The sequence below is a fragment of the Miniopterus schreibersii genome (genome assembly GCF_964146895.1).
Source record: "Miniopterus schreibersii genome assembly, chromosome: 17".
NCBI classification, from domain to species: domain Eukaryota; kingdom Metazoa; phylum Chordata; class Mammalia; order Chiroptera; family Miniopteridae; genus Miniopterus; species Miniopterus schreibersii.
The window spans coordinates 25,209,275-25,234,083 of NC_138117.1; the positions used below are offsets into that span (position 1 = coordinate 25,209,275).

A 24,809-nucleotide genomic window follows, 5' to 3' on the forward strand; every position below is an offset into this window, starting at 1 on the left:
TCTTGGGCTATAGTGTCTCCCATGCTTTGATGTAACCGTAGTCTTATCCCACCTGCTTCATTTTTCATGCTTCTAGAGTTTCTCAAATCTCTAGTCAAGTGATGGCACCCTTTTTTGTTATCTCTTGCTATTACGTTTTCATTCTATAAATAATATCTTTTCGGTTATTTTAATGGGACTTTGGGATGTGAGGGAAGGGCTAGTCAATGTGTAGGTGTGTAAGATCATTCCACTTTATTATACAAGAAACCAACATGTACTTAACTTGTTGCACAAATGGTACAGAACCACATGGCTTCCAAATAGTATCTGTGGTCTGAATTTAGTGTTGAAAAAATGTTTTTGGTTAAATAAAAATATATAAGCATACACAGCATATTTCATATGTGAAACGGTCTTGGAAACAGCTGGCAGTTTTCATTGCTTCATCAGAAAATGGATTTTACTGAATGACTATGAATCTTTCTAAATCACCTCTTGGTTTACCAGCTGCACTGCGCTCAGTCAGACTCAGTGAGGGTTTGTTGAAACTGATTGATGCTTATTGTTCATCAAGGGATTTTAGTCTTAAGCACATGAGGTCTGTTTTTATCAAAACATATATATAACTCTACTCAACCTTATATAAAGCATATATAAACAGTTCAGCACATACCTTCTGTGAAGGGGGTATTAGTTGTCTATAAATTAGAAATGTATTTCCAGCAATACCGAGGGTACCAATATGCTCTTTCACTTTTCATAAACCATAGGGAGTATATGATGTCAGAGTGCTGCTGAATTTAACTTACCTAAACATTTCTGTCTATGCCTAATGCCACGACTTTAGTTTAATGTAAATTTAGTGTTAAGTGCTTTATCTGTTAACTTTTGTGTAAATTGACTTGGTGTTCTGCATATTAGGTACAATTTTTCTTTGAAAATGAATATATAAATTTGAATATTCATGTAATATTTTATAAGTTTGGATTTTAATGGTAATAGTATAGTTTTCCTAGCTGAGAAAATATTGTTAATAAAAGGAAAGATTAGTACTTAAATGTTTTAGACTTGCTAGATTTAAGAGCTATTTTAAAATATCTTTTTAACTCTGTATCTTCAGATTATATGGCTCACTGCCCCTCATTTGTATTTTTTTTCTACAGACCCCTGGGTGGTTCACCTAGATTCTTCAATAGTTTTAATTGCTAATTATTGCCACACTCTCTAACGCTACACCTCTATTCCTTCTTGACAATTTCCCTATACTTGTAGATGGCCATTCATCATCTTGGTGTCTTTACTGAACTCCTCTCGACCAATGATTTTTACCTGGTTTTCTGCCTCAGCCACTCTGGTTGCTATTACCTATAACTGCAGACTCCCCATAGTCTCACTTCAAGCAACCTTCTCTCTGACCACCTCCTTTGCTTCTAGCTCACTGCCTCTAGTATCCCAACTCCAGTTTTTTCCTGGCCCTACCTGGACATCCAGTTCATTGATCCTACCACATATTCATTTTATCTCCTTGATGTCCTCACTCAGCTTCCTGTCTCTCTTAAATTCTGGGGCCAATAAGCAGTTATTATAATTGCTCCTTTGCATGTACTCTCAAGTGCCTTGCCTCTCTCTCGGATCATTGCACTCACTTAGCAAAACCTCAGCCCTGCCTATATATACATTTTTACCTCTTTCATGCCTGAACCTGGGCAACTGAACAAATAAATAAAATCATTGATATTCCAAGGGAAGCATTAAACTATTAATTTAAAAATTACTATGAGCACTGTCATATCTCATCTATCTGGCTTCTTCACAGCTCCTTTTATTGTGCCCAATTTGGAACTCTTTGGTTTTCCACCCCTAAACTACCTCTTGTTCATTGTTTGTGTCGTGGTGAGTGGCACTAACATCAACTCATTCATTCAAACCTAACACCTAGGAGATTCATTCTTAGTTTGCTTTACCCACTCCCTCCCAATGTCAGATCTGTTTTCAAAATCTATCAAGTTAGGCCACTGCTTTGCACCCTCGCTGACACTACCACTAAAGTTCAGTAGTCTTTGAACAGCTCTTCCTGCTTTCTCTTTTAACCTTTATATAGTGGTCAGAGAACATCTTTTAGAAGGATAAATCAATATGACTCACTTCCTTAACAGTATTCACTGGCTTCGCACTCCATTTAAAGCAATATGCAGACTCTGTGCCTTAGCTGACAGGCCTCTGCAAGGCCTAGCATCTGCCTACCTCTTCACCTCACACACGCTTCCATCCCTACTGGCATTTCAACAGCTCTTTAGACTGTATCAAGCTCTTCAGTGCCTAGGAGCCTTTATATTTACTATCCTGTCTTCCTGGAATGCCAGCTTTTTGAATGTCTGGTCCTAGTATTACCCTCAGGTCTCAGTTCAAATATCACCTCCTCAGAGAGGCTTTCTTGATCACCCTGTGTAATATATACCCCCCCCCCCATTTTTCTCTCTTATGTTACTGTCTTTTTCTTTTATAGAGGTTTCTAGAATCTATATCTATTGATTTATTTGTTTATTATCTTATGTAAGCTCCTTAAACTTGGGGTCATATCAATCTTGTTTGACATGAGGGATTACTATAAATATGTGATACGAAAGTGAAAGATACATCAAGGACACTTTTGCTATCTATAGAGTCTAAAGCTAGAGCATATTATCATAAAAAATGAAACTGCAGATTGGGAACAGTTTATAGACAGTTTTGAATGCCAAGATAGGAGTATATATATTTTTGTTTTTGCAGGTAATATGCAGCTACAGAAGGTTTTTAGTAATGCTATTGACATAATTTATTCATTTATTCATTCTTTCTTTTATTAAATGTGCCAAGAACTGTTCTTTGATCTTGGGAAACAAAGATGTCTAAGACATGTTTCCTGACCTCAAGAACCCTGCAGAGACCTGCACTGGGAAACACATCACTTAATACAGTGGGATGAGTGTTACTTAGAATTTTATTCATAATGTTATTCAAACGCTTATTAACACTAACTCTGGGCTGATCAGAGCTATTTTTTAGAACTTTGAACAGTAGTTTTAATAGCTGTTGCTGAAAACTATGAGCCATTTTTACCAAGAGTGGAGCTTGGTCAAGGTCCCATATGGAACCTAAATCTTTCCTCCATCCTTTCCTTTCCTCGTGTTTTAAAATGTGCCAGAATGTCTCAGCTTTCCGGGGAAGGTAACAGCGCACCTGCGCTTACATCTGGGTCTGGGTGTGGGCCTGCGCCTGCGCCTGCGCGGTGCCCCTTCCGCAGGGGCCAGGTGGCCCACCTAGCAGGTGGCCAGGTGCAAAGACTCTACCTGGGTTAGGCCCTGGCGCCCGGACAGTTTCCATCACAGCTGTTACACTCATGGTTATATGAGCCGCTGCTCCCGCCGTGCGCTCAGGACGGTTCCCTAATAGCACTCAGCCTCCCTCCTGGACGCCGGCTTGCTTACTCACGGTGAGTGATAGGCTGTGGAACTTTCTGGAGTGTGGTCTCCGTCTTCAACCTGACATTCCAGCTGCATGACTCCTTTTCATCTCAATCTGTGAGCCCCTTGTTCTGTCTCCGTGTAGAAATCCTTGTGTGTGTGTCCGGGCGCAATCGATCCTTTTATTGCCAGGAGCATCTTTGCAAAACTCAGGATTGAAAGTTTTATATTTAGGAAAGAGGCTTCTGTCAGGTTCAAACCCTCAAAATCATTCAAGTCCTAATGCCAGTGGATACATGGATTGAGTGAGAGGAAGGTAATTACTCTTACGAATACAATACAATTGACCCTTGAGCGACATGGGGGTTATAGGCACCCTCCCCAGTCAGAAATCCCCATATAACTTTTGATTCCCCCAAACTTAGCTACTGTATTGAAAAATTTCTGTATATAAGTGGATCCAAGCAGTTCAAAACCATGTAGTTCAGGGGTGAACAGTTATCACAAATTAGACTCTGGCCCAACCAAGATGCCCAACATACCTTATTGCAAACATTAACTATTTTCATTTTGATTATGACTGAATATATCCGTTCTTAAATCTCATATATTCATTAGTGGAATATAAAGATATCCAAAATTAGTTACTAGAATGATGATTTAAAAAATTTAACGTGATTACTTTGTTTATTATGATGGTATAAGCCATCTCCTAAAGGTAATGTAAGAATGCTTCAGTTTATTTTAAAAGAAAAAAAAACACAAACCCACAGAAACTTTCCATCCAATTTGAAAAGTTTAAAAAAAAAGAGTGCATGAGGTCTTCAGAAGTTTCAGAATGGAAATTGCTGTGGCTTTAAAGCTGTTAACCTGATCTGATGTTGCTCTGAGTGCCCAGGCCTTCTGCGTGACAAGAATAATCTAGTCGGTACTTGTATTTATCTTTTTTTCTATTTTTTCATAGCTTTTGTAATGTACAATGAATACAAATAGAACACAACACATCTCTTTTACAGAAGCAAGATCCAAAATGTTTTAAATTGCATTCCACTGATCTATAACTGGGGCTTAATTGAACCCTCCATTGCTTTACCACAATAGAGGAATGACCTCTAAAATAATAATTGATTAAAATAAGCCAGGCAGAGAAAGATGAACACCCATGATCTCACTTATATGTGGAATCTAAAGAACTTAACTGATGAACAGAATAGATTCAATGACATGGAAGCATGAATCAGACTGACGAATCTCAGAAGGAAGGAGTGGGGTGGGTGGAGTGGGGTGGGTGGGGTGGGGGGGAAGAGATTAACCAAAGAATTTATATGCATATATGTAAAGCACAAGGACACAGACAATGGTGTGGTAAGGGACTGGGGAGGGGGTGGGGTGGGGTAGAAGGGGTCAATGGGGAGAAAATAAATAAATAAATAAATAAATGTTATCTGTGGCCTTAGAATACATGAGAAATAAAAATAAATAAAAAATTTGGTATTTTAAAAACAGAAATAAAGAAGACCTGTGTCAACTGGTTGTTTGCTTACTTGTTTTTAGAATATTAAAAGTATTACATTTGTCTGGTATTTTGCTTCATGGTATATTTGTGATATAATTCCTTCGCTCCTTTTACTTCCAATCCTATTTTAAGTCTGTACAGTTTTGCGATACCTTGAATTGTTTTATCCATGTCTCTGAGATGACTTTGGAATCTTCTCATCTACAAAATCCATTTGGCCTCTACTCATATGAATCTCTGTGTTCCTAGACTATTATAAATGTCAATTAATATCCCTGAGATATCATGACAGCAGTTTCTCGTATAGGAGGTCAGAAGGATATATTTTGCTGGGCTAAGAAGTCTCTGCTTGAAATATTGTTTATTAGGCCCTGCTGGGAGTGGCTCAGCGGTTGAGCATTCACCTAGGATCTAGGAGATCTCGGTTCGATTCCTGGTCAGGGCACATGTCTGGGTTGCGGGCTGGATCCCCAGTTGGGGGCGTGCAGGAGGCAGCCAATCAATGACTCTCTCATCATTGATGTTTCTAGCTCTCTCTCCCTCTCCCTTCCTCTCTCTGAAATCAATAAAGATATTTTTTTTAAAAAAAAAAAAAGAAAGAAATATTGTTTATTAGGACAGGAAGGCACTTTAATAACTAACACTTACCTGTGGTCAGTAAGCTAAACATTCATTCATTCATTCATTCATTCATTCATTCATTCATTCATTCAACACCACCTATGAGCAGTAGAGTTCCAGGCCCTAGGGAGAGAGTTTAGATCAAACCAGGCAGTCCTTGTTCTTAACGCTCTAGTAGAGAGGAGTAGAGACAAGCACAAACAGATGAGCAAATCTTAAATGAGTTGATTCTGGAGAGTGCTACATGATGTGAAGAAAATAAAAGAAGGAAGTGATAAAGATTTATGAGGATTGGTATCTAAGAAGGTATCATTAGAGATGAATGAGTACAAGTCAGTCAACCTCTGAGAGAAAAGCGCTCAAGGCAGAGGAAATAGGCAACCAACAAAAACAATGGGATGGGAAATTTCTAGTATTGGTCTCGTTAGCACTCAGATATCTGATTGGCCTACTCACAAGAACCACTGCCTCTCACAAATTCTGAACTTACAATGATAATTGACAGACTAAAATTATGGGCTAAAACCCACAAGATGAACTGTGAGTGTTAAGAATATAAAATGGTGCATGGAAGACCCATTACACAGCACATCCATGTGGTTTAGCAGCTGTTCATATGAGAACAGCCTGGGGATTCTAACTGACCACACATTGGAGCTTGCTCTTTCCTGTTCCTGACAGGGAAAAAAAGGTGTAGATATTACCCTTAGTCAGATTTCTGCCCAATTTAAGACATCATTAGAGCTATCAAAAAATGGAACAGTCTGTTTGACAGGTAGAGGAGTCTCCCTTGCTTAACTGGTTAAAAAAAGAAGAAAGAATAAATTCCCATCAGGGCTTTTGGAGAGAGGAAATTCTGTATTGTTTGGAGTCCAGTTTGAGACACTTTTTGGTTTCTGTGACTTATTACTTGTTCATTTAATTCCAATTAAGTTTTCTTCATTTTTTGAATATTTATATGTGGTTAAGAAGAAAAAATACCATTGGTATATAAGGTATATGGTAAGGTTTAGCAAGTTTAGTATATAATGGTATCTCTCAGAATGGTAATCTGAAGTTTCAAGTTCTTAGACCGTAATTTTAGAGTTTAGATTAAATTGCCAGTATATCTTTGGCCAAGTAGAATAGTAAAAATAAAAATGAAAAGTCTATACCTTGGCGTTGCCATGTGTTAGCTGTGTAATATAGACCACTTACTTTTCTGCACTTCAGTTTCCTCAAAATGAGGTCAAAAGCATGTACCTGCCTGAAAAGATTGCTATTAGGATTAAATTAGTTGTTGTACATAAAGCAGTTAGAACAGTGCCTGGCAATAGTAAGTGCTAAATAAGTGTTCACTGTTATTATTAGATGTAAATGTGTTTTCTATTCTGCCTTCAGGAATTAATGACCAAATTAATAACTGAGACACCTGACCAGCCAATCCCATTTCTCATTGACCATCTTCAGTCCAAACAAGGACACCGTGGACAGCTTCAGAGAACTTTATCTGGATCTGCAGCCCTCTGGGCAGAAAGTGAAACATCGGGTAAGTGAAGCAATATATTTTATAGTTAATTTTGATATATTTAATGTAAAAATTTACAAAAGTCTTTCTGATTGTAATAAGATAAGTCTAGATGGGGTGACCTAGGGGTCCATGTATTAATCTGTAACTTCACCCCTATGCCAAAATTTGTCATAAAACATTCTTAAATTTGAAAATATTGTTAAGTATTATGCTTCAAAATATTAGAATTTGTATCAAATTTTATAGAAATAAGATTCAATTTTCATGAAAAGATTTAATTTCATGTGAATTCAAGTTAATTATTCTAAGCTTCTTTCTTTTTATGAAGAATTTGAATTAAATGCTTATAGCTCATCTGTAGAGAGGTAAACAATAGATTTCTACTTTCTTGTTTCCCAAACTAATGATTATTCTCTATTTCCCTCAGCCCCAATTTTACCTGTGTAGTAAGTTCAACCTTAGGAAGATTCATTTACTCTGAACATTGGGGAACCAGCTTTACCATGAGGCAATAGCCTCATCTTCCTAGTAAGCACTGGTGAGATAATTGGATATTATCTCACCCTCTTTGATTATAAGATGACCTTTTTTCTTCTACACACTGGTCTCTTGGTTTGGCATTTACTTCCAAAACCAGATGCCCCCCATGCCTGTTTCTTCAGTAGCCAATTCCTTGCCTGATTCCCATGGGAATCTGACTGCCAGGCCTCCGAATGCTTTGCTGGAATGACACCCTCACTTCTCTCGCCCTCTTCATGATCTAGTGATCCCTTGCAAGGATTTTGGTCTCTTTGGCTGTATTCTCATATTGGTACCTTTTTGAGACCATGTCTCCAAACAACACTAAAGCACATGAGGTTTAGGGGATTCCTTGAAGAATGTAGACATCTCTGGTGTAAGGTATCTATATGGAAGTTATCTGCATCATACAGAAAACTAGGATATGACCTTTTGGCATACGATAGAGGGAAATCTTGTTTTTTCCTGGCCTCACTTTCTTGGGTTTAGGCGCTGAGTAACTTGGGTATATAGGCATGGACTCTGGTTTGTAGGCACAAAGAAGGCATTCATCGTGTTAGGGCAGGACAGATGAACGTCTGTGAGCCCAATGAAGCTCATATGAGCCTGTATTTATGTTATAGTATAAATAGGAGAGGCACTAGGGTATAAAACTGCAGCTTTAATCAGCATACATTTAGTATCTCACAGTTTCCATGGGTCAGAAGTTTAACTAAACCCTTTGTTTAATCTTACAAGTCTAGAAATCAAGATATTGGCTGGGTTACTTTCTCATCTGGAGTCTGGAATAAGAAAGAACCTGCTTCCAAACTCATTTATGTTATTGCCAGAATTAATTTCCTTGTAGCTATATGACTAGGGGTCCCTGTTTCCTTGCTGGATTTCAGCCCGGGTTGCTCTCAAATCCTAGATGCTACGTGCAATTCTTTGCCACATGTCTCTCTCACATTATGGCAGCTTACTTCTTTAAAAACTAGAAAGGGAATTTATCTCATTCAAGCTTAATAAGATGGAGTCCTATATAACATAACATAACAACATAACATAACATAACATAACATAACATAACATAACATAACATAACATAACATAACATAACATAACATAACATAAAACATAACATAACATAATCATAGCATTGACATCCCATCATCTTTGCCATATTCTATTGGTATGAAGTAAGTGAAAGATCCTGTCTACACTCAAAGGGAAGGAATTATGCAAGGTTTAACATCAGGGTACAGAGATCATGGGGATCATCTTAAAATTCTGACTGGCACAAGTACTTAATGATGCATTGCTTAGAGAGGGTGAAGGAGAGTCTTATAACTCCCAGTCTACTGACTTGAGTAATGGCATAAATGCTTGTTTAGTAAAGTAAGATGGGAACACAGGACTAAATTTATGAATGACAATAATAAGTCCAGTTCCTATTGATGAATTTGAATTTCTTGTGGGACATCTTAGTAGATAATTCCAGCAGGCAGGTATGAGTCTAAAACTTTTGTGATGGGTCAAAGCCAGAGTCACAGATAAGGCATTCATATCATACACAAAATCATTAAAACCATGGGAATGAAAGAAGTTGTGGCTAAATTAATAGATTGAGTAGGAGATGGACTGGGAGAAGACCAGTGTGAGGCCATATCTGATACCTAAAATTTTGTCTGTTTGTTGAGAGGTGGGTTGGTTTACTGAGGACAAGAAGGTTGAGGATTGGATAGGGGAGATTGGAGTGATGCCAGTTGTGAAAAGTGACCAAGGGAAAGGAAAAAACAGTTGGCAAAATGAGAATAAAAGACTGTAGGGAGTTCTGTGGCCTATTTGAAAATGAAGACGTGACGAATTCATCGTGGAAATCATTGTAAGACTGTGATTTTTTCAGTGCCCAGAAGTACTGGGAGGGGAGCAAAGAAAACAGTTGGAAGGACTGACTGAGAATTGTGGTTGTGCCACAGTGAAAGTGGAGGGTGGAAGAACAGTTTTGCAAAAGAGTTGAGGACTTTTGTGAGAAAGTCATGCAAGTGATCAAAGCATTTGGTCTGGTATGTAAGGGGAGTGAACAAGGAAAGGAGAAGGTTAGACATGAAAAGGGAAGCAGAGAGCTGAAGACCTGCAGGGGGGCAGTGGAAGGGCAGGTGCAGGGAAAATATGAGAGGTACAGAAGGCCAGCAGGTTGTGCTTTTTGAGACTCTTGAGGTAGAATAATTCCAGATGATGAGAAAGTCCTGTGGGTGGCCTTAATTTGGGAGTGGCTTAAGCATCAGGGTAGTGAAGCTTTTAAAGTTGAGGAAGACAAGGAAATCTGAGGCTTAATGCATGGTTTGTCTAAGGATGAAGAGGCCACCAGGGTTTCATCCAGGTTGTTGAAAGGTCAAGGGGGACTGTGCCAGTATCTTGAGCAGGGCCTTGAGAGACAGATCAGGGACAGAAAGATGGCAATAGTGAAGAGTGGTGAGTAGTGTAGACAGGCAGCATTAACCACAACAGGAGGCACTTTCAGCCTAACGTCGATGGACCAGGCAGACCCAGCCTGGGCGAGTGCCACAAGGCGGGATGAACCCTCTCCAGTCTGGGAAGCTGCAGGGCAGGGAACACTTGTGGGAGGAATGAGGTGTCTCTTAAGGCATGAAAGGGGAGGGGATTGAAAACAGTGTGTGTTTACCATGAAATATATGCTCCAGAAGGCGAAGAGGAGGGAAGAGTATGACAAAAGGGAGAAGGAAAGCATAGAATAACTCACAGATCTGAATGTAACTAAAGAAATTTTAATTCGGCTGAAAATAAATAATGCCAGTTTAAACCTTGACTGCAATTTCGAGTTGTTTCTTTTGGTTTGTGTCCTAATTAGCGAGAAAATGTCTCAATATTTAGAGTAAATGGGTGTAATTATTTTTTAAAATATCTTAAAATGTCCTCTTATTGCCTTTAAGTGTATCTAGCAACTTGGGACACAACATCCTTTCAAAAGTTTGTCATTTAATATTGTCAAGGACAAACCTGAAAGCAGCCTTATTTTTATTCCTTTTTAGATATTCTAATTTTCTTTTTAAACACTAATGGGATTTGCTTTCTTTTTATTTTTGACATTCAAAAGTTTACTGGGAATACATCTACATGTTTGTCTCTTTTCTTTAACTTTTCTTTATGTTCACTGAATCCTTTCAACCAGCAAATCCAGGTCGTAAGCTTGGAACATCTCCCTTTTGTGTACGTATCTGTTGCTTCTATTTTGATTTCTTCTTAAGGAAAATCAAGTATGTGGAAGTACTGTTCTCTCTTCCTCTCATTCCATTTCACGTGGTATTTGCCTTTCTCTATAGGCTAACTCCTAGGGGGATTTATTTGTCAATGTGTTCTCTGTGTCACCGATTCAATTTCCTATAGCATCAGTTTTCTCTTCCTGACTTTGAACACAAATTTAAGTGTCCGTATTGCATTTCAGCTCCCTTTCTGTATTTCCTTATCTCATCTTTTTTTATTTCTGTCTGCACTTATATTTTTATCATAGGCTGGTTAGCCTATCTCCCCTCTCATTTCTTTTTGGTTCAAAGAATCCATTGTCTTTTATTTTTATTGACAAGTTAACCACAATCTAAAATTTGAACACTTTCAATAATAAATCTTTTGTAAAACTATCAGTTTCCTTTGCATCTTGAATGTTGTATTCTTGATTTGTATATTTATTTTCTTAAAATCATATTTTTTGTTTATTCAAATTGAAATGAAGACTGTTCTGCCCAGTTTTATGATTGTCAATAAATGTATAGGTGGGCTCTAATTTGTCCTCTCACCATATAGCTTAGAACTTTTTGAATACTTTTAAAAATTTTAGAGAGAGGTAAAATCATAGCTGCTACTAAAATTTCCAGTATCAGTCGAATCCTGTGGGTCTCTGCTAAACTGATGAGTGACTTTCTGCCTCATTTCTTTTCAGACAACTAAATAAGAAAAATATTATTACTAGATTATTTAATGTGGACTTTTTTCCTTGCCAGTAGCAGAGAATTTAAAAAGTCACAAAGTCCAATGTATCTTTTCTCTCTGGTTCCTTTTAGCTTTTCTTTGTATCATGAGATGCTATATTTTATAAACAGCATTCTTTGTTCCTTTACCCATATTGCATTAGAAGAAATTATGATGCTAGGATGGATGTAGAAAGAAAAATTCTGAGAGATTATGAAACAACATAAGGAGATAACTCTGAGATAGGGGCAAGCTTTGTGGATGTCTTGAAATCCTCCAATATCTTCCTGATTCGCCTCTCTTTGTCTTAATCCTATCTGTAGAAATACCAGCTCGGTTCTGGCAGACCACAGACAAATATTTCAGTTCCTAGTGCTTTAGAATATTTATACCCCTTTTGGTATTTAATGGAATGTCAGAGATAGAAAAATTGGATAACACCTAGTTAAGTACAACCTTAACATGAACATTTGAGGAATCCATATGATGTATCATGATGTCTATTTGGTATTTATAAGAGGGTGGCCAGAGAAAGATGTATGGGTCTTTCATAAAGGTAGGGTGATTTGGAAACTTATAAATTTAAACAAGAAGACAGAAGGAAACTCTAAAGAATACCACCTAGATGAAAGAGGAAGGTGAGGAAGCAATGAATGAGACAGAAGGAGTAGTCAGGTTAATGGGATGAGAAGTGTGTATGCTTATTTTAAGTAATGGCAACCCATGCCTTTAAAAGCCTTTCAAATAATTTCACAGTTTAAAATGATCTTAATCATATTCCTATACAAACTGATTCATATCAAATTGATAACTAAAATTTACAGGGGAAATTAAGCAACACATGCTTTTGGATATTTGCATTATATTTGCTGGAAGGTGACCTATAGGTTTTTTTGAGTGCACCTAATGAGTTCATGAATTTAGTTTTTTATGACTCTTGAAATCATTTATTACTGAGGATATATATTTATATGTTTGTTTGTTTGTTTGTTTTAACAGAACATAAAGGAACAAGAAGGGATTTGAGAAGCTATGATAAGCCTTGGCAATTAAGTGCAAAGAAGCCAAAAAAGTCAAAAAGTGACCTTGCTGTGTCTAATATTTCTCCACCATCACCAGAATCCAAATCATGTAAGGAAGTTTGTCATTCAAAAATTACTTAATGTATATAAGTCTATGTTATTAATAAAGCAAAAGAAAAGGTAAGAATAGAAGCTGCACTTTCTATTTGATATTTCTGGCTATTAATCTTAATGAATTTTTTATTTATTTCAGCATCAGCATTGAGCTTTATTGATATCCAGTAACTTATTCATATTCTTTTTTTTAATTTATTTTTTATTGTTGACAGTATTACAGATGTCCCCCATTTCCTCCCTCCTCTGTCCCCCTCCACCTAGCACCTACATATGCGATAGGCTTAGACCTTCTTGAGCATACTCTTAAGAATGCATATTGCCTGGAATGGGTCCCTTGCCTCTTATGACGAGTTGCAGCATTGTATTATATTCAAAGCAACACCCACCCTACATTTAATAAAGTACATGAAGGCAAATTAAATCTTTTAGAGGAGTGAAGGAGATTTGCACTCAAAACATTTAACAAAATTTTATAAAGTCCTTCACCCATTATTTCCCTGAAGTCCTACTTATTATTTATTACTGAAGCCCCTATCTTCCTCCCTCCCTCCCTCCCTCCCTCCCTCCCTCCCTCCCTCCCTCCCTCCCTCCCTCTCTCTTTCTAATATATCTTTATTGATTTCAGTGAGAAGAAGGCAAAGGGAGAGAGAGAGATAGAAACATCAATGATGAGAGAGAGTCATTGATCGTCTGCCTCCTGCACGGCCCCCACCAGGGATCGAGCCTACAACCCAGGCATGTGCCCTGACCAGGAACTGCACCACAATCTCCTGGGTCCTAGGTTGATGCTCAACCGCTGAGCCATGTCCAGCTGGGCCCCTATGTTTATTTCTGTTTCACTTTCTCTTTGTGTCTGTCTGTCCCTGTCTTTCCCTCCCTCACTCATTCCCTTCCTCCTTACCACCCCTCCCCTCCCCAATGATAAACCCATAATGCTAGAGGCTTACCAGTTTTAAAGGGGCCAGTACTGGATCCCATCAATTTTAGAGAAGAATGCTAAAAGGCTGCTCATTCTACAGAGCCTGTGCTCCTTTCAGGATGCTGCCAAGTCACAGAATGTTGCTGGTGATCTGGCATCAGATGATATCTCCTTCTGTTCAAGTGACCTACTCCCAACCTCTGGTTCCTCCCAACTGTTAGCTTTTTAAAGCAAAATTAATAACAAAGTGAGTTTTTTATAGTATATGTAGAGATTACATATATAACAATAAGAACATAGGATTCAGAATTATTAATTAGAAATACATTGTCAAAATATATTAAATTGTTCCTGAAGTAATAAAATATCTTCTGAACTTATACTAGGATAGGTTAAAGTGCATATTATATGTAAAGCAACACTACGAAGCATAAAATGTCATAAATAAAAAATCAGTAGATGAGTTAAAATGGGATGTCAAAAGAAAAACACAATTTATGCTCCCAAAACATAGGCAGTAAAAGAGGAATCACCCAGTGTAGTTGATTAGACCATGATAATACTGTGGCCTTGATTGTTCTAGATTTTGGTTTCCTTGATGAATTGGATATATATGTATGTATGTATCAAATCATCACAAGCTACAAAATATTTACATTTTTCTGTAGTTCCTCTTGATAGTTGCTAAGGAAAATCCTTGAGTGTTGTATCAGTTCTCTATCATAAATCCTCCCTAAAACTCAGTGGCTGAAGAGAACATCAGTTTATAATTTCTTATGATTCAATCGATTGACGGGGCAGTTCTTCTGCTGGTCTCATCTGGGCTTGCCATGTTGGTGCATTCAGTTGGTAGGTCTGCAAGGGCTGGGATGATTTGGCAGCTGGCCATGTCTGTTGGTTATTCAGTAATATTAATTGGGACTAATTTTTCAAAAATTTATTTTCTTCTTTTGTAAATTAAAAAAAGAAAATTCTTGATAGTATATGGTAATTTCCAGCCCTCTTTCCTCTTGCTACAGTCTTGGCTCCTTGGTTCCTAGCCACTTTCTCACCTGTCTCCCAAGATTGCTCTTCACTGTTATCCCTTTTTCTTATGGAGGACCACCTGTTCCCTGAGTCCGAAGTCTTTCCACTTTTCATTCTGGTGGAGAACCTCTACCAGGAGCTTTCTGGAAAAAAAAAAAGTGCTTGCAAAATAAATTTTGAGTCCTTGCAAGTATCTTGATTGATCCTTTAGTTGGGTATAAAATTCTAAGTTGGAAGTAATCTTCAGTTGAAATTTTGAAGGAATTTCTCCCCTGTCTTCTGGGGAGAAGTGTTGCTATTGAGAAGTCTGATGACAATTTGATTTGCTGTTTTTTTTCTGACAGCTTTTAAGAGCTTTTCTTTATTGCCACTGTTGTAAAATTTCATGATAATATGCCTTGAATTATACTGGACATTCAATGAATTTTTCCAATCTGAATAACTTCGTAAACTTTATAAAGTTTTTATATTTTTATTCCTTTCTCATTGGTCCTCTATTGATGCTTTAATGCTTAAATGGTCTGAAATGTCCACTATTGGAGGGCATCTCTCTCTTCAGGGACTAGATTTCAATATTCTCTAGTTTGCTGAATTTGTTTACCACTCATCAATCCATTTTGCATCTTCCAATAAACTATGGTACTATTTCTTGCTTAATAATGTCTTCTCTCCTGGTTTAACTAATTTGTTGTCCAAAATAAATAAATAAATAAATAAAATCCCTTTACTGCAACATACTTTTAGTGGTAGTTTGGAATTTGAAGGGAAATGAACATAAGTACAATCTTCTATGTTTTATTAGAAGACAACAAGAATGTCTTAGAAATATTTACTAATTGCTGATAAAGAAGTTAGTGATTATTTTTAAGCTGCCAGAATATAAACATAATCTATTTTACTTATATGTTTTCCTTAAATTATATAAATTATGAGTTTTAAATCTGTACCTGAATTTTCTTTTTTCTATACACACCATCACACTTCCCTCTACTTGTTCATTTAAAACATTTCTTAAAACCCAGCTTTATAATTCCCCCACTGTTTGCTTACAAGAAAACCATTTCTAAGACAAACATTTTAATTCTGTACATGATCTTGATACAATCTTTCACATAATGATGAATTTTGTTTTTATCACTATGTAGCATGCTTATGAAGTAATCATTTTTTTTAAACGTAGTGTCAAGGTCAGTAGATCATCCTAAGTGGAACTGGCGAACTAAACCAGAAAACCGTGATTTTGATGAATTGAACCACATCCTTCAAGAGAGCAGGAAGCTGGGAAAAGCCCTTGAGAAGCTCTCTCGAAGTAAGTTCAGTTATTTAATTATAATTGAAATTCCTAACCAATATTAAAGTAGAAACATTCATTAATATTGTCGATAACACATTTCCAACATCCTTATTAAAATTCTGGGAAAGATTGAGGAGTTCTAAAGGAAAGAGATTGGAACTGAGGATTGATCTTGCATATCACACAGATTAATGGGAAGACTATTTATACAGAATAGGAGGCGCTATAGACATCCCCCTCCCCCCATGGTTATTTGACTCCCTCTCTCTACAATGTATGTGTTACCAAGGTGTACACCTAATGGTGTCTTATTCATTCTTCTCTTTTGAACACCTTTTGATTTATGCCACCTTATTTAACACACACTCCTATTGCTTCCATGAGTTTTTAATGTCTCTACATTTCTTAAGGCTAGTAACTGGGCCAGATTCTTGTTAAAATCCTTTCAGAGCTTAGCACAGTGTCTTGTGACATACTTTTTGTAAAAGCAATGATTCTGTAATCCAAGGGCCTAGGTTAGAGGTTTTACTCTGCCACCTGTGATTTGCTTTTGGAGCAAAAATGATAAAGTGAGTTTTCAGTTTATTGCTATACTATGTTCGTGAAAATAACTTTATCCTGTTAATATGTCAAGGGTTTATACTAATATCTATAAATCTTGATGCGATACCGTAGAAAATTTTGTTTATATCAACCAGCCTATTGTAAATTGGTTTTATTGTATGTCACTTGGCTTAAAATTGCAGAACCTATTGGTGACATTAGGCAAGGACTAACTGTCTTTCCCATTCAGACTCTATATGCTTTTGAAACAAAATGCCTAAAACATATCTCCACCTGGATATCTCACTGCCATGCTAAATTCAATATGTCAGAGTAGATCGTATCTCCTTCAGGCGTGACCATTCTTCTGCATGCTCTGCCTCAGATGGTGGCGCCATTGCTTACTCACCCACCTGAACTGGAGCCCTTCTGGACTCTTTTCTCTCCCCCTTAACTGTCCAAAATCAATTCTTACCAAATCTTGCTCATTTTCCTTCTAAAGTATGTCTTGGGTCTTAGTCTCTTCTCCAGACCTATTAGTACCCCCTAGTTCACATTCCCAATGACATTGCCTAGATCATTGGTTTATCCATTTAACATGTTCCATTTCATTCCTGCCCCATGTCAGGAAAAACAGGCACAGTCCCTGCCCTTACTGAGCTTGTGTCTGGCTATATTGCCATAACCTTATGTTAGGGGAGCCTCATCACCAAAATCTTGTGGTTTCATACAATATAAGAACTTTCTCACTCAGGGAATAGCCTGTGAAGTGAGCCAGTGGTGCAGACTATTTCCATCTGTTATTCTGCCATCTTCAGCACATGACTTCCAGGGGTCCTGCTGAAGCAGAAGGAGAGAGGAGAGGATTACGGGGGAGGCTTCTAATGCCTAGAAATGGAAACACAGAGCCTTATATTTGCCCACATTCCACAGCTAAGGGTAAGGGAGGCCAGGAAATGTAGTCTAGCTTGTTTGTCCAGCAGAACTATTGGATGGTTCGAGAAACAAATAACTGTCTTGCCCACACTCTTAACTTATTTTTTCTTCCTCATTGGCTCTCACTGCCACCAGTGTGATGGATCTAAAGTGAAAACCTGACACTCACTTGTCTCAGATATTCAATGGCTTCCTGAAACCTATAGAGGGTGCTGTATGACCTGGCCCTAATCATGTCTCTGGTATTACCTCTCATGCTTACCAGGCTATTTATGCACCAGCAACATGAGAATTTTTCACCCTCACTGATGTTCCTTATTTCATGCATTTGCTTATGCTGTCTACGTCCCCTGAAATCTCACCCCTGCTTCCCTCCACTGCTTCCATTTCCCCCAAGTGAAATCCTACTCCTCTCTTTAGCCTCAGCTCAAAGCTTCTTCCTCCAAGCTGATTCTCTGTTGCTGTCCCCTCTGGACTGAATTTGATGCCTGTATTTTTGTGCTGCTGTACTTTTCTCTGAATATACTTATCTGCTATTATCTAATGTTCACTTATCCCCTCTCTGGACTCTGAGCTTCCTGCGGGCAGGGCCCTCTGAGCCTGGACTCCCCAGCACAAAGCACAATGATTAGTGCATACAGAACTCAGGATTCGTTACCTCTGGCTTCGTTTCTTCCTGACCCCTCTTCTCTGAGACCCCACCCTCACTCTTTCTTCACTGCAGGTTCCCCATCTTCTTCTCTAAGTGTGGGCGTCTGGTCTCAGATTACATGTGTTTTGGTGTTTATAGATTTAATATCTTTGGCTTTTATCGTGGCTTATCTATTGAAGGAATTGTGCTTAAAAATAGTTAAGTAAATAGGTAAATAAATAAACTAAAAGCTAAAGAGCAGCAGCTCCCTATTATATGACATTGGTCAACACAACCCTTTGCTCATGAGGTGCTCTCCCAGGGTAGCAAGACTTCTAATACTTTTTGAACCTAATGCTTTTGCTACTTTTGGCAGATTTCTCTGAACTGAGGCAATGATACTATAAATCTTCAGTCCATCCAGGCATTGATCTGTAGATCATAGTTCATGTGACAATACTGGCTGGAGCCTTACCAAGGAAAAATGTAAGCTGTTGGTAGAACAGTGGACAGATATTTGTGCTCCATGACTGATAATAACAATCTGCATTCATCCAAGAAAAAAAACAACACATGGTTTTGAGTATGTCAGTCAAGAACATACCCAGAAAGTCTTGTCTGACAAACAGCCTGAGAAGTTCGAGCAACAATTTTCAACATTTCTCATCTCATGGCACACATAAACTAATCACTAAAATTCTGAGACACACCAAAAACTGTATAATATTTTTTGCTGATCTGACAAAAAAAAGTATAATTTTGATGCATTTACACTGGATGGCTATTGTGCTGGCTGCTGTCATTTTTATTTGGCAGTGTAAGGGAAAAGAGGTCAGTGCTCATGACTAAATAGTCAGGTATTGCATGTATTAAAAATTCTTGTGGCACACCAGCTGAAAATCTCTGAGTTAGAGAGTATCAGCCTGTGCAGGAAAATCAAAGCAGATAATGTGGCAATTGTTTGTTCGTTCATCCCAGCATTCATTTATCCAGTCTCCAGGCATTTATGCGGGAGTACAGAGGTGGTCACTACGTGCACCCAGACCTCGAGTTTACCTTTAATGGGGAGATGTTTGCAAAAAGCCTTGCGAAGGGTGCTTTGGGAAAGCTCTGGAGGCATAGAAGAGCCCCCAGGCTCAGGGATAACCCGCTGAGGGTATACCGGAATAGAGTCTAGCCAAGGTAAAAGGAGGCTGAGATGTTTCACGGAGAGGGATGTTCTCGTAGAGAGAGAAGCATGTGTGTGAGAAGGTATGTGAAAGAAAAGAAAATTTTGTGTTGTTGACGCATCAAGGATGAGACTGGTAATAAAGGCCATGAAAATGGAAGTCTGGGTAGAAGGGGCGTGGGGGGTGGGGACTTCTGTGCTATAGGGACTTGTAGCCTGACTACTCTGTTTGGACAAAATTTCCTTTAAGATCTCAGTTTGGTGTTTAGGAAGACCATGGGTTGCAGCATCGAGTCCCACCATCAAATCCTGGGCCTTTCTCCTTTACAACGTATTGCAGAAACCCACTCACTACATTTTCTCGTACATATTTTCTGTTCACCACTGCTCCCAAGTTCCTACATCTTTTGAAAATACTATCTTAAAATAGTATGGCTTTTAAGAGTTCATGAATAGCTGTGAAGGTTGTGCTAGGCACTAGGAGAAATATCCTGGCTGCTCACTGTAAATGGTTCCCATTGGAGCTTCATGCTTCTGGAAAGAGGCATTTCTTTAAAATTCTTTCAACTGCTTTTAGCCAGTTTAAGTTTTGATTAAAAGCAAAATTAAAAAAGTGAAAAATACTCTAAGTAATTAGACGTTGATAATAGGGAGCGGAAGTAACTATGTGTAATAGAATGGAGAATTATTTAGATAATTTATTAGGCAAATCATCAAAATATGTAAATGTTTAAAAAATATAACAATGGTATCTGAGCAAATATGTCTGAGCAAACACTTCAAACTATTAGAGGCATATTTATTTCCCCAAGACAAGTCTCCCATTTACCTAGTTTGCATTTTATTCTGGGACCCATCACTTCTTAGTAGGTTAGTATGTCTTCATGGCAACCTTTCTCTTCATCTCCATTTTCCACTGGTAACATTTCTTGGCTTTGCAAAACAGCTACTGATAGTTGCTAAAGCTGAGAGTGGTGGTCAGTGGACAGAGGATCCAAGGAGCTAGCTCATGGGTGACGGGCAAGTTCTGTGTGACACAGATTTTGACTATTCAGAGGCCTTTTGACTTACTTGTTTGTTCTTGGCTACAGTCTAGATAGATGAAGTATTATTGTTCTCTTTATGAATAATGGATTTATAAACTGAGGTGTAAAAGAAATTTAAAGATTAACTGATAGCTTTCTAAAAATTTAATGAGAAAACTCTTTTTTGCAGGGCCAAGGGTATTAATGCAAAAAGTTTAAAAAAAAATCAAGAGTGTTTCAAAAATCTCAGACAATGAGATCATGGGTTATCTAAGTCCAACAATCTATGTTTTATAAAGCCTTTGGATGAGAAAGATAATTTTGTTTTATGTATCTACTCTTTCCCTCTTTTTAAAGTAGATAAATCTTTTAAATATTTATTTTTAAACAATATATTCAGTTTTAATCTTGAATTCATATTGGAAAGGAACATTTTTGTTGTATTAAATGCAAATGTAAGCATTTAAAATATTTATTTTGTTTTTATAAACTGAAATTATTATTTTAAATATATTATAGACTGTGACATAAACCATTTGGTGTTCTCTAAAATTTCATACATTATCCTGAAATCTGAGTTATTCCAAGTGACCATTTGTAATTTTATATGTATTTTTAAACCCAAACATTCATCGATGTGTGCTTATGTTAGGCTTTTACAAATGTTTATAATTGCTCCGAAAGCCTTGGGATCTCATTGCTCTCACGTGCCCTCCCCCACCGTGAACCCATTATGTCCCCGAGCCCACCACACACATCAGTACAGATACTGGCCGGCTGCAATGCTGCTCGTTCCCCAAGCCCTCTCTCCTTGCAGTGTTCGAGGGAGCTAATTAATACAGCAAGTCCTTGAATAATTGTTACGCTTAGGTCACCCAGAATTCCCAAAGTGGTAGCTAGACTCTTTTCTTAGTGTAGTAACACATAAAATTCTTAGTTGCCAATTACTTTTACTGAAAAAAAATAATTGTATAGAATATTGCTATGACGAATGAGTCTCAAATAATACACCTGTCCTTCTAGTCTTATCTATAAGGGGAAGAATGTGCCACTTCCTGAGATGTAGCAGGACAGTCTTTTTTTGCTTTGTATGTAATTGATTCATTAGGTTAGTGGAGTGGGAGAGGATCTAGGAACCCATGAAGTACCCCTTACAGACCTTCTGTGCCTGAGCACGTGTTTACTCAGGCATATTTTCTTTCTTTAAAAAAAAAAGTGTACATATATATATATATGTGTATATATATATGTGTATATATATGTGTATATATATATATGTATATATATTTTAAATTAATTTCAAAGAGAGGAAGGGAGAGGGAGACAGAGATAGAAACATCAATGATGAGTCATTGATGGGCTGCCTCCTGCACGCCCCCTCCTAGGGGTGGAGCCCACAACCCGGGCATGTGCCCTGACCGGGAATCCAACCGGGATCTCCTGGTTCCTGGGTTAATGCTCAACCACTGAGCCACGCCGGCCGGGTAGGCATATTTTCTTGAGACTATGTTGAGGATCTCTTTCCTAACACAGCTCATTCTGTCTTGTACTTTATAGTCTGCTGAATTTTAGCTAGCTTCAATCTCTGTGTTCCCTTGGATTTCAGACTTCAGACCTTTCCTTGTCTCTTTGCCCACCCCACCCTGGGGTTAGAAACCATATTCCCCTGCCCTGTGCCCCAAACCTGAGGGCTGGCCACCCTAGCTCCAGTGCCTGGCCACAGGACCACTGTTTAGCTCTAGGCACAGTATCATTTAGAAAAAGGGGACGTGATATGAAGGGAGGGTGATGTCTTTGGCCTGATATGTTGAGACTGAAACGCCCATAGAAATTCAGCAACTAGCTCAGGAAGAAAGTCTGTGCTGGAGATAAAGACTTGTTAATCATCACCATATAGAGAAATAAAAATGTCAATGGTGTAGGTTAGATAACCCCGGGAAGTATATCAACTGAAAAGAAAGACAGCTCAGCAAAGAACACTTGACATTTCAGGAAAGGACTCCCTTCCCCCAAAGAACAAGATTCCTGTGAAGGAGACAAGCCGGAGAGTAGAAAAGAAGACAGCGTTTCAAGAGAGGGAGCTTAACAGCATTTATTATCACAGAAGTAAATTCAGGACTAAACTTTTTACCTTGCTGGCTTAAAAAAATTTTGGAGGAATGGTAAAGACAGAAATTAGACAGATGCACAGTGAGGAATGTGTGGATGGTGAGAAGGGGATTTGTGAGGAAGAGTCATTGGTCCATTGGCTTAAGAATCTGTGAATCTAAGAGACGGTGGAACAAATTCCTGAAGCTCTTTAGCCTGTAACTTCATCTGCAAAATGAGGGAATTAAAATAAATGACCTCCAACCACCATTCTGCCTTAATATTTTATCACTTCAGGGGTCTCAATCAGTTCACAAGCATGAACAAAACTGTAATGAGCTAAGTAGAACGTGGTTGTCATTATAAAATAAAGGCTGCATCCCCACATTTTTTTTTGTGCATTAGCTGTGCATCTAACAACGAGTATGGTACTTGCTTTGGTTTTGTTTCCTCATTTTCATTGTTTCAGCGGTTTGTGCTGTTGTAGTTGACTTAAATTTCTAATTTGTTTTCATGAGTAGAAAGGATGTGCCACATTATTTTGAAGCACTAATAAAAAAAATAGAATGGAAAATTCACTAGTTTTACAAATAGAACTTTTGTCTTTGTTTTTAACATTAGATTATTAAAGATTGCTTCTAAAACATTTTTATAAATCTCTCTTGAATCCCAGGTATTGCAATTTCAGATGAACTCGATAAGGTAAGTTGAACTATGCATCTAATGAAAATAACATAGAGAATTTAGGTTTTAATCCTCTGTCTAAATGAAAAAGTTCTTGAAACAAAATGTTCAAATATAATTTATTTGGTGCTAACATTTTAAAATTTTCAAAGTTTATATGCTTAGATTTTTAATGAAAGTTGTTATATGAAATATATAATATCACTTATTCTTTTGAGTTAAAGGTTTTTGAATTTGGTTAGAGAAAACTGAATCATTGTGATAATTAACAACTATATTAAAAATGAAAACCAATACTATTGTATTATTTAAACTATTTGGATTCTACTGTGTTTATATTACGGTGATGATGACGGTGATGATATGGAAGACATTTGTTCTTTTCTATAGCTACTCTTTGTAAACCTTACTCAGTACGTTTTTTGTTTGTTTGTTTGTTTAATTTTAAGATGCCAAGAGTATACGATGATGCCTTGCCCTAGTGATAGTTGTGAGGGTAGTGAGAAGTGATATGATTAGCAGTAGCATCAATGGAACTTGCCATGAATTGGATCTGGGGAGTAGTAGAAGAGATCAGTCAGTGATGATTCTCAGGTTTAGGAGATGAGAAACTAAGTGAACTGTGGTGCCACTTAACAAAATTAGAAAAACTGGGGAGAGAGTAAAATTGGCAGGTTGGGATAGCATCAAGAGTTCTCTTTTGGATTATTTTGAATTGTCTGTTAAACATGTTTATATGAGTTGTTGCTCATAAGAAAGATTTGATTTAGAGTTATACATTTAGTGTTATACATTTAGTGTTACACATTTGGGATAGAAGTTCTCATTTTCTTGGTCTTGGGGCCCCTTTACAATCTTAAAAATTATAGAGGACCCCAAAAAGCTTTGGTTTGTGTAAGTTAAATCTGTTAATAGTTACCATGTTAGAAATTAAAACTGATTAAAACTTTACATGCATTTATTTAAAAATATCTGTGACAGAACCATTACATTAACAAAAATGCTTTTATGAAAAAATAGTTTATTTTTCAAAGTAAGGTACTTGTGAGAAAGTTACATTATTTACAGTTTAAAAAATCCCTTTACAGTTTAAAAAATGCCTGGCTTAATTGAAAACTGCTGAATTTTCATATCTACTTCTGCATTCAATCTGTTGTGATATGTTGTTTTGGCTGAAAAAATTTTTTTGACATGAGATATGTAGTTGGAAAAGGGAGAAGCACCTAGAATTAGCCATCAATATTTGGTGAACATTGATACAAATATCTCTTCAAACAGAAAACGTATTGAATTTGGCTTGGTGGCTAGATACATCAATAGAAAGAAAATGGTAGAAAGTATTTAACAAAATGCGATCATACAATCATGACATTTTAAAATAAACTATAATATAATAATTATATTATTTTTATAAAAACAGTAGTTAGCATTTTTCTATCCCAAACAGGAATATACTTTTTGAATTTAATAAAAATACATATACACTAAATAAATAAATAAAATTTATGAATATATTCTTAAATATGAATTCCCTTTAATAAACTACCTAATGATATTAAAATTATTTTAATTTCCATCTGTATTAACTCCATGAAAAACTAGATCATGACTGTGTACAATAGCAGGTGGAGTAAGTGACAGATGGTGTGTCTGGCTTTGTCCTGTTTTTCTGGGCTTCCTCTGTGCGTCCATCATTGTCTTTGCCCAAACTGATCTCCTTCTTATGCCATGATCTTCCTTCCGGTTTGCAGAAATGTAATAATCCGTATTTTTGAAGACATACTCTAGGTTCATTT

At 37.3% G+C, this 24,809-nt stretch overlaps 1 protein-coding gene across 9 annotated transcripts in view; it reads left to right on the forward strand.

Moving 5' to 3' along the window:
- The window catches only part of LOC308547006 (uncharacterized protein C8orf34), a gene marked incomplete at its 3' end in the record, with an annotated part of 238,655 nt that overhangs the window by 40,056 nt on the left and 173,790 nt on the right, over window positions 1-24,809 (forward strand). For all 9 annotated transcript variants that reach the window (XM_081116587.1, XM_081116588.1, XM_081116582.1 and 6 more), the window contains exons 2-5: window positions 6,946-7,093; window positions 12,560-12,691; window positions 15,825-15,953; window positions 23,003-23,031. In XM_081116587.1, the coding sequence (XP_080972713.1) occupies window positions 6,952-7,093; window positions 12,560-12,691; window positions 15,825-15,953; window positions 23,003-23,031 (432 nt within the window). In that variant the 5' untranslated portion in view covers window positions 6,946-6,951. The remainder of the gene's footprint in view (window positions 1-6,945; window positions 7,094-12,559; window positions 12,692-15,824; window positions 15,954-23,002; window positions 23,032-24,809) is intronic.